This window comes from Corvus cornix, chromosome 5, assembly GCF_000738735.6.
Source record: "Corvus cornix cornix isolate S_Up_H32 chromosome 5, ASM73873v5, whole genome shotgun sequence".
In the NCBI taxonomy this organism is placed as follows: Eukaryota; Metazoa; Chordata; class Aves; order Passeriformes; family Corvidae; genus Corvus; species Corvus cornix.
In genome coordinates, this window is record NC_046335.1 from 3,610,101 (window position 1) to 3,620,829 (window position 10,729).

The following is a 10,729-nucleotide window of genomic DNA, read 5'->3' on the forward strand; positions in this document are numbered from 1 at the left end:
ACTTGTGACACAAATGAGATAAGTACTTAAGTGTTTATATAAAGTATTACATATCATTCCATAGATTTAAAAAAAACACACAGAAGCATTGTTTATAGATCTTAATGGTTATATCCAAACATATTTGGATTTCGTGGTGAATGATTAGTGTGATGTAAGAAAGGCTGGGAGCACACACTTGTGTGCTTTGTCATCCTTTAAGGAAAAATGAGGCAGGTTTTTTTCTCTATCTGCATCTAAAAGGTTTGAGAGAATGATCTATTTCAGAGACTGCAAGAGGCAGAAACTTGCTATGAACAAATTAATTCCATATTTGTTATTGATTATCCTTTAAGAGACTCCACATACAGATAGAGAATAGTCAGAAGTTATTCATGAGGTTCCTGCTGCTGCTCAGTGCTGACTCTTAGCAGGAATTGCTTTGGATGGGAAATAGAAGCCTGTTAGAAATAATACTGTAAAAGGAAGAAGAATATTGCTTTGTAAGATTTAGCTTCAAGTTGTCAAGTTATATAAATCAGAAATATTCCATATTAAATAGTTTCTAAACTCTGTCTCCTGAGTATTCTACTAGACACTTTCTGTGAGAAATTGAAATGCACACTTTTGATTAGGCCTTGTTGAGTATTTCCTCTGCAGAGAGCTCATCCCATTTTGCTGAGCCTTGTGATACGGAGACAGTAACTGGCTGTGTTGTTGAAGACATGAATTTTGACATGTGTTAGAGTGTAACCCTGCAAAATAGAACTTGAAGCAGGAGAGAAGTGCAGGAGAGATCCCTGTACTATTCCTATCAATTCCGTTGTGACAAGGGTTAGGTGTTGATAATATTAATTTCCTTTACTCCTGAACAGTGTTTCCTTAAAGCAGATGTAGTTTGCAGAGATGTTTGTTAATGATGGCTCCCCACAGCTGACTTTTAAGAGCAAGATCTGAGCAGAATAGAACTTCTTGGGGGACAATGAGATTGTGTTTAGTGAGGAGGTTATTTTATATACATGTAAGTACCAGATAAGGTAGCTTCATGTGAAGAGTATTCCTAATTCTGTTTCATCACAAGGTGTCTGTGAAATTAATATTGTGTTCCACTTCTTGTTCCTCAGCTCCACTTTCCCAGTTATGCTCAAAGTTGGTGTAACACTAATTTGCCTGGAGAAATATTGATAAAGCCTCACTGTCTGTCTGTCTCGCAGTCAGATCTCTCCATCCATGTAGTCATGAAGTTTTCTGTTCCAGATGTTTCCAGATTTAGAATTAAAATTTATACATGGCAAGATAGAAAAATATCCCTGTCTAAAGGTCAAGTGTGTTTCATTCCTGCTGAAGAGAGGTTTTTTTAGTTCTGTTAGTCACGCATGTGCATGATTAGGAATGAATTTAATCATATGGTGGGTTTTACCTGAAAACTGTTCTTTCTGGGCCTAGAAATCCTGAAAACATGAAGGTGGGTAGCTCGTTGTTATGACATATCAAAATAACCAAGTTCTGGGTCTAAAATGAGTCCTTTATTTTCATGGCAAATAAATTTGGGACTGGAAAATGTGAGTAAAAGTCATCAATCCAAGCTAGTGTTTTCTTGACTGACAGAATGTAGTGGCAAGTAATTTGCTGTGGTTGAATGAGGAAATAGCAAGGTGATAATACTTTTTTTGGTGACAGTACTCCTACCAAACAAATCAGCTGTGTTGATTTATTTCAAGCAAGCATGAACATCACTTGTGGCAAGTGCAAATTTGTCATTCCATGTCCGTGATGTATTTCTGCATAGGAAAAATGTGGAAATACAGGTTAGTCTCTGGTTGGATCTCACCATCTGAAAATTCAGCAGGCAGTAGTTTATCAGCAGTATTAACCTGGCAAAACTGTGTCCTTAATGCTTCATATTTCTGTGGGTATTTCTAGTTATACCATTATCTTAATTTTTTTGCAGGTTGGGAGGTCAACAGAAAGCCCCATAGACTTTGTAGTAACAGATACTATTTCAGGAAGCCAAAATAATGATGAAACCCAGATTACCCAGAGCACCATCTCCCGATTTGCCTGCAGGATTGTTTGTGACAGAAGCCCACCATACACAGCCAGGATCTTTGCAGCTGGCTTTGACTCATCTAAAAATATATTTCTTGGTGTAAGTACTGCTAATAATGATGTTACGAGCAAGCTCTGGTTTATATTCTGTTATTTTCAAGTCCCCAAATCTCCTTGTACTGGTTGATAACTTGTCCTGTCATTAGGCTTTTATTACTCCAACGCACCAGCTGCAATGTTAAGTAGAAACTGCAGTTTTATGTGCCTGAGTTATCACCAGCAGAGACTCGTGGTCATAATTGTCTGTAACAATGAAGCTGCACTTTAGTAACTGTTAGTGGATTTTCTTTAGGTTGCTTTGATGTATTTCTGATAGTCATTGTGACTGTCACACGTAGGAAAAAGCAGCCAAGTGGAAAAACCCCGATGGCCACATGGATGGATTGACAACCAACGGGGTGCTGGTCATGCATCCCAAAGGAGGCTTCACGGAGGAGTCCAAGCCTGGAGTGTGGCGGGAGATCTCTGTCTGTGGGGATGTGTACACGCTCCGGGAGACCAGGTCTGCTCAGCAGAGGGGCAAACTGGTAAGTGGGAAGTAACTAAAATTAATCAAGGGATACTTTTTTTTTGCTGGCTTTGAACGGAGGCAGTTACAGGGTGACTGTCCCTGAGTGTAGTGGGCACTGCAAGCTCCGACTCTGTGTGTGACAGCAGATTTTGTGCTGCTGTTCTGTTACTGATCGTCTGGGAGAACACTCAAAACTTTCTGCTCATGCCACTTTTCCAACTGAAATAGCACAGAGTGTGAAAGCTAAATAAACTCTGCTCTGGAATCTCCATCTCTGAAGTGTTCTCCTGGGAAATGGGGATGTCTGGAAGTTGCTGCATGGGGAGCTGTCTTTTGCAGTTCTGCCTGAAGAGTCCACTTTTGTGCAAAAGCAGTTTGGGTAAAGGCAGCTTCTGTTTGATTTACCTGCCACTGGGAAGATAAGAGAAGCCCTGGAAGTATATTCCTGTTTTCTCCTGTGAGGCAGGATGGGCTTTCCCTTTCCCAGAAGTGAGAGATTTCAGCTGCCAGAGACCTGTGACACATAAAACCAGGAGAGAAGTTTCACGAACTGACTTTTCAACTCTGCTATTGGCTTTGCAGAAAACTGACTGCTGAAAGAGTTAGGGGAATGGAGTTGGGCTGTTCTGCTTTCAGCAGACACCCTGCAGGACATAAATTGCTTTGTCACACTGATGGTGGCAGGCAAACGTCGCCTGGGGACCTGGACAGATGATGTGGCAATTGCAGCCTTTGTACGTGGTTAGCAAAACACCTTTTTAGTGCTGCTAAAGAGAGGCACAGCAAAACAAATGAATCCCCCCTCCCTGCATCCAAAATGAGTTGAATTCTCATTTAAATAAAATTGCATGGCACACTGGTATTGATGTGATCAGTATTCGTTGATTGGGTTCATAAAACCAAATGCAGGCTGTATAATGAATTGAACACGTTGCATATGAGGGAGCTTTTTGCTTTGCTGTTTGTGAAGGAATTATCTGAAAAGAGCATCAGATCAGGGCTTCTCTCATCTCTACTTGAACCACTAAATTTTTCTGCTGGAATTACTTTGCACTGGTGACCTCTTATCTGTAGTCTGTATTGTACCACTAAGGTGTTTTGTGCAAGGATGATCCACAGTTAATCTGTGAATTTAAACTGGATTAAAATGTAAATGCCAAATTGATTGTCATTCATAGTATTCTTAGGCAGATGTGATGATTTCATGTGACCTACTTAATGTATTTGTTTGTATTTGACTATTTGTTCTGCATTAGTGGTATTTTCTGCATGCTTTCTGTGTATAAAGCCAGGCAGTAGGTCTGTTTTTGTCTTTAATTTTACAAAGAGCCTTTTAAATATATATATTCATCATTAATGAGCTGATAGCAAAACCATGGGTTACTTATATGTTTGTGACATTAAAATAAAGAATATTTCAGCCAAGTACAATGTGTGTTTGGCATAATCCCTTGAAAATGTTTTAAGTACCCGCTTTTAATCAGAGAGAAGCCTTTAGGCAGTGCAAGCTGGGGCTGTGTTTGCTTGGAATACCTCATTAAATAAAAGGCCTAATGAGTGGGGTGAGTAATTGTTCACAAGCTGAGCCTGTGTGGCTTCTGTTGCAGAATTTGTCACCTGAGAAATTCAGCTGGTAATTCAGTCTGCTGCAGTGATAAACCATGCAGGTACCTGTGCTGCTGAGGCACAGTCTGGGAGCTCATGCTTCTGCAAAACGCTTGACTCCTGCCACAACCCCAGAGAAAATGGGATCTAAGAGGCAGAACAGCTGGCCTGTCCTCGGTAGCAGTTTTTAGTCCAAAAAGGATTTTCTTTACTGTGTGAGCAGCTTCTGTCAGTCTGTGTGGGCAAAGAATTCCAGGAGAGAATCTGCTAATGCAGCCCTTAGGGAATGGCACGTCTTTTCTTCAGTCTATCAGGACTTACTGAAATACGACAGAGGCACACAGGGAATCAATACTGGAGAAAAAAGTGCATGCTCAGGGGCCTGAAGAGTGTGTATAACAATTTGTATTGCAACTGGAAATGCAAATCCCCTGTACAAGCACAGAATAAGAGAATAATCCCAGATATAGGTTAGGAGGTGAGGTGGATTCAGGACGACAATAAGACAAAATCAAGTAGCATCTAAGGATGGTAATGCTGAGAACAATGCTGAGACTGCAGAACTGACCTGGCTGTCTGTAAAAGCTCTCAGGCTAAACAACCTCCTCTTGTGTCCTGCCACCAGGTAGAAAACGAGACCAACATCCTGCAGGACGGCTCCCTGATCGACCTGTGCGGGGCCACCCTCCTGTGGAGAACGGCAGACGGACTCTTGCACACCCCGACGCAGAAACATATCGAGGCCCTGCGGCAGGAGATCAACGCCGCCAGGCCCCAGTGCCCCGTGGGCTTGAACACCTTGGCCTTCCCCAGCATCAACCGCAAGGATGTGGTGGAGGAGAAGCAGCCTTGGGCCTACCTCAGCTGCGGCCACGTGCATGGCTACCACAACTGGGGCCACCGCAGTGACACGGAAGCCAACGAGCGCGAGTGCCCCATGTGCAGAACCGTTGGCCCCTACGTGCCTCTGTGGCTGGGCTGCGAGGCCGGCTTTTACGTGGATGCCGGGCCCCCCACCCACGCTTTCACCCCCTGTGGACACGTGTGCTCCGAGAAATCTGCCAAATACTGGTCCCAGATCCCGCTGCCTCACGGGACTCACGCGTTCCACGCCGCCTGCCCGTTCTGCGCCACGCAGCTCTCCGGGGAGCACAACTGCATCAAGCTCATCTTTCAGGGCCCCATCGACTGAGAAATCACTTTGCAACGACCACAATAAAAGTTTTCTTTAACGGTTTACTGTGAAGATTTTTGCCACTAACTCTAGATTTTACCTTTTTTTATAATGTTATTAATAGGGGTTGGTAGGGTGGGGATGGGGGAGCGACATGGAAGTGGAGGGACTGTGGTGGAATTGGGATACATTGATACCTGGAACTTGACAGATATCAGTGGTGTTGCATGCTCAAAAGCAGCATATTCATGGAGTCTTCTTGGTCAAATTGTAGTATATTTGTAATCTTTTTATTAGTACCCTGGATCAGAAAAAGGTGTCTTAAATGATTTTTTTAAGCTAAGATTTTTTAATGGAAAGGTTTTTTCTTCTAAACTTTGACAAGCCTTTAAAACCTATTTTTCAAATCTAGAAGGAACATACAGAATGTAACTGTCTTTAATTTGCAATATAATTTAACTTGAATAGTTTCTCAAGGAGCAAATACAGAATGTGTGGACAACCACAGGTGAATGTTCACTAGAGATAATTGGATATGTAAGAGAAACATCAGCTGCCTAAAGTGTAGAGGATAAAAGCTATTAAAATATCTGTTATGGTATAACACAGCTGGCCGAAAAGGCATCAAAGATTACTTGAAACTGAGGAAATCCTGTTTGCATTGATTTCCTGTCAGTGTAATAGATATCCACTGGCTATTAGGTATGGGAGATGGCTGATTATTTTCTTTTTTATTTTTTTCCATTTAACCTGCATCTGGTGAAACCACTTTACTCTTTTCCATACTTAGCTCTGGGGTTTAAGCCGATGTTCTGTGTCTGTGCAGTCTGGCCTTTCTATTTCTGCCTCGCTTTGCTCTCCCTCACTGCTCCTTACCCAGGACCTTTGGGTGAGTGGAGGCCACAGAATCCCAGAATGGTTTGGGTTGGAAGGGACCTTAAAAACCATCCAGTTCCAACCCCCTGCCATGGGCAGGGACACCTTCCACTGTCCCAGGCTGCTCTGAGCCCCGTCCAGCCTGGCCTTGGACATTTCCAGGGATCCAGGGGCAGCCACAGCTTCTCTGGGCACCCTGATGTAGCCAGAGATGTGTCTGTGCTGAAGGGGTGGTGCCACAGCACGACACGAGGTTTAGGTACAGCTGATACAGAATTCATTTACATAAACCTGAATTCAGGAAAGCACTTAGTCTGTGTTTAAATATAAGCCCACGGCTGGGACTGTTTAGATTCGCAAGAGCTTCAGTGCATTGCGGTTATTTGCTGTTACATTTTGAAATAAAAAACCAGTTTAAAATAAGTTATTTTTTAAGCTCACTTTAAAGCATTTTCACTCGGAGAGCATCATTTCCAGTTCAGCTGAGCATTTTTGTTCACTTTCCAACTTGCTGCCATCTGTCACCTTTTCTTTTGCAGATTGAGTTGTGTTTGTATCTCTTCTTTTTCCCCAAATGTTTGCAAATCAAACAACATTCAAATGTAATCAAATATATGCACCAGGGTGGTACATCTGAAGTGGATCACTTGAAATTCGTGACTTTTTAAGAGAGCTGATAAATGTTTACTATGGAAATAATTAAATCAGAATTTCATATGAGGTGTACCCTGCCCACTGTTAGGCTCATTTCATGCAGAATGATAACTCTTTGATTTGTAGGTTGTTTTGTTTTTTTTTTTTTCCTTATGCTTTCTGTACTCTTGGTATCTGAGGTATCAATCTATCCAGGTTTAAAAAAAAGAATTTGGGAGAAATCTATAACATCTCTAGTTGAAATTGATCATTCAAGCTCAGTTCTGTTTAATCAACTACAGCTTTTTGCTATATTTGTGCCCTTTGTATAAATACATAATTTATATGATTTTAATATATTCTGTATATAGATATACTTGAATTGGCCTGTTCATATTTTGGTTGTAAAATTGTTTTATAGTTAACCTTATAAACATTTTACATGTCCCTTGCCAATGGTGATGGGATGGACTTTGTCTGCTGCTGTTTTTAATATAATTTTGCTGTATACATATTCAGCATTTGAATAATTTGAAAATAGCTTTACTTTTCTTTTTATGCTTTTGCTGTTAAAAAAAAAAATATAACTGCAGCATTTTTTTCTAAAAGCCCCAAACTGTACAGTTTTTGTCCCACTCAGTGATTGGAAACAGGATAAACCTTGTTAACCTAAAACTATATGCTTCTTTGTAGTGCCTTTTCAAAGAGATCCTCTTGTGATTCCATATTCCAAGCCCTTACTCCCGCAAGGCAACCTCGTGGCTCATCTCCTTGGAGAGTGGCAGCCCAGCCATCCGGGGAAGAAACGCCTTTGGCCTTCAGTTCCTTGGTGTGGCTCCGTCCTGGATGCAAAGGTGCCTCTTCCTCGCTCCTAACCCCGTTCAGGTTCCTCAGGTCCCACACTGCAGCGTCATTCCTGGTTAGCAGATACCTCATCTGGGAGAGGCGGCCTCCCTGCACCCTCCCTGCCGGACTCCGGAACGCTTCGCCTGCTCCTCCTCGCAAGAGCCGCTCTGGACACGCCTGCAGGAGCTGCTCCCGGGGGGATTCAGGCCCAGGGCCCCGGAGCTCCGTGTGCGGCACCCCCGGCTCGGGCTGGCAGCCTGTGGCTGAGCTGGGCAGGGTGTGCACGTGCTGTTGTCTCCTCTGAGCCCCAATGGATCGGAAACACCCCGGCTCCCAGGCACCCACCTCCCTTCCCCAGCTGCTTTACTCCTTCCCTCCGCCGGTGCAGCTTAATTGCTGCTTCAGGGCTTCGTATCCCTTCCTGTTCCCTGTGGAAAGTGAATGTACAGTGTTGGAAGAATCCTCGCTAGAAACACTAGCACACCATCAGGCACGGTGTGTTTGGCTTGTGTGAAGCAGAGCACTGGCTAATGGTTTGTATCCGAGGGAAGTGTTTGTTTGAAGCTGTTTAAACAAGATTTTTTTTGTTTTTCTTTTGCTGTCGGCAGTTCTGTGTAACACAAGAAATACTGCAGGAAGGAAAACTCTCCGAATCCCAGAATGGGCAAGGCTGGAAGCGACCACGGGGGCTCATCTGGTCCCACCTCCCTGCTCAAGAAGGGTCATCACAGAGCACATGGCACAGGATTGTGTCCAGTCAGCTCTGGAATATCCCCAGTGGTTGAGACTCCACACCCTCTCTGTCACTCTTCCAGTGCTCGGTCACTGCACAGGGAAGTTCTTCCTCGTGTTCAGGTGAAACTTGTGGGCATCACCTCCTGCTCGTTCCTCTTGTCTCACAGAGCAGAGCCTGGTCCCTCCTCTTGGCACCCCCCTTTAGGTATTTATACACATTGATGAGTTCCCCTCTATCCTCACTTCTCGAGGCTGACCATGCCCAGCTCCTTCAGCCTTTCCTCCTGGGAGACAGGCTCCACTCCCTTAATCCTCTTGGGAGGATTTGCCCTCGGCTGTTCCTGCTCCAGCATCTTCGTGTCCCTCCTGTCCTGAGGAGCCCAGAACTGGACACAGCACTCTGGATGTGCCTCAGCAGGGCTGAGCAGAGGGGCAGGATTCTTTTCTGGGAAGCAATCTTCCACAGTTTGCATGGAATCCAGGGACTTTGCTGTTCAAATCCAGGGCGAGTCCCGCAGAGTTGGAATTGCTTGGGAGGCAGAAGAGTTTGTAACGTGATTTTTCTCAAAACCTGCTCTGGTGTTCTGCTCTGGTGAAATGATGGAGCATTCAGCTCTTAGCCCTCGCCTTCCCTCAGCTCCATAAACTCCTCCTCTGCTCTGGTACCTCGATAGGAAAAAGGAGTTTGTGGATAAATAAAACTGGAGTCAGTGAACTTGAGAACCACCCTCAAGTTTATTCATTATTTCAGTGTTATGATGTTCCTTGCATACCATTCCCAATGCTGGCAATGTATTCATAAGGATTTTTTTTATCACCTGTTACTGTTGATTCTATTTGAATGCTTCAAAACCAGCTTTGACTGCATAACTTAGAGCTAAAAGTATTTTTCTAGTCTGATTTTTTTTTTTTTTAAATATATCTGTCATATCCATGACTGGAGCTGGAACACTTCCCTTTTTCCTGGCAGCTTTTTGGGAGAGCGCTGAAGTCTAAATAAAATGAGTGGTGAACGCTGTTCTTGCTGGGAATTGTTGTCCAGTTGTACAGGAGAGTTCACATGAGACTGTGTTTTATTGGTTAATTTTTTTTCAAACGTGGTCGTTTTGTGCATCAAGGTACAGTCATAGTACTGTACAGGCCAAGTAATTAAAGGAGGATTTTATTTTTTTTCCATTGTGAGGGTGGGAAAGGGGATCAGAAGAGATGAAAGCCATGGTTGGGCTGGTGCCAGCAGGGACAGATCCACCTTGAAGCAAAGGCATGCCAGGAACCAGTCAGAAATGTGACTGGAGCTGTTCCTGCTTTCAGCCCTCATCCGTGCTCTGAAAAGGATTCTCCTCAGTTTGTCAGGAAGTTCTGGGATGCCGTGGAACGCCTGTGATCTTCCCAGCGAGGCACTCCTTGGTGTTTTATTGGCAGTTCCTGGAATGTGAGGGTTTGGCTTCAGAGCCTGAGTGGGGAGCCGGAGATGCTGAGTGTGTCATAGTGAGGAACTGCAGTGGAGCTGAACAGAACTTGCCACACCACTTGAAGGAAATCTGGTTCAGCCATGGTCACTCTCCCTTTAGTGCTCTTGCAGTAGCTGGTCACTTCTGCACCATTTTTTCATTCTTGTGGAAGGAAGCTTCTCCAAGACCATCCTTTTTCTGTTCATCCATCCCACAGTCTTGACACTTTCCTGGGGCTGGAGAACCATTGGTACAGACCTGGCCGTGGTGAGGACTGACAGGCATTTAAATCCATTTTTAGCCCAGTAGGAAAACCGCCCTGGCTCTTCCTCCTCATTTGCTCAGTTTCTCACAGTCTTGTGAGTCCTTGGCTCCTCGTTTTCTATTTATCCATGCAGTTGCAGGTACACAAGTAAATACAGCTTGGAAAGAAAACAAAACACAACTCGGGGTTTCAAGTGTCTTTTTACAGATTTTTCTCATTATTCTGAGTTTTCTAAGCACTCGTCACAAGTCTGCACACTCGGTGTTGTGAGATAAAAGGACAGACGTAGAAGGTAAGGCTGGTTTTGGGGGGTGGGGGTGGAGAAGGGGTCGTTCCTAGGATGGAATTGCAGTGGCTCTGCAAACTCTGTCCCACTGAGTGCAGCAGACACTTGGATCTTGGAAGAGCAGTGGAGTGACCCTGGACGGGCAGTAAAGATGGAGCTTTGCTTTCTGTGCTGCTCAGTTTTGGTTTATTGGCAGCAGAACAAAAATGGGAGCTGCTTGGACACCCAGACTCCAGAAAAAATCAATGCCTGTCAAAAT

The 10,729-nt window shown here is 43.9% G+C and overlaps 1 protein-coding gene across 3 annotated transcripts in view; it reads left to right on the top strand.

The window, feature by feature from the left end:
* PELI2 (pellino E3 ubiquitin protein ligase family member 2) overlaps positions 1–5,465 on the top strand; it is a 64,135-nt gene extending 58,670 nt beyond the window's left edge. For all 3 annotated transcript variants that reach the window (XM_039552577.1, XM_039552578.1, XM_039552579.1), the window contains 3 exons: positions 1,931–2,128; positions 2,427–2,615; positions 4,830–5,465. In XM_039552577.1, the coding sequence (XP_039408511.1) occupies positions 1,931–2,128; positions 2,427–2,615; positions 4,830–5,396 (954 nt within the window). In that variant the 3' untranslated portion in view covers positions 5,397–5,465. The remainder of the gene's footprint in view (positions 1–1,930; positions 2,129–2,426; positions 2,616–4,829) is intronic.
* The last annotated feature ends 5,264 nt before the right edge of the window (positions 5,466–10,729 follow it).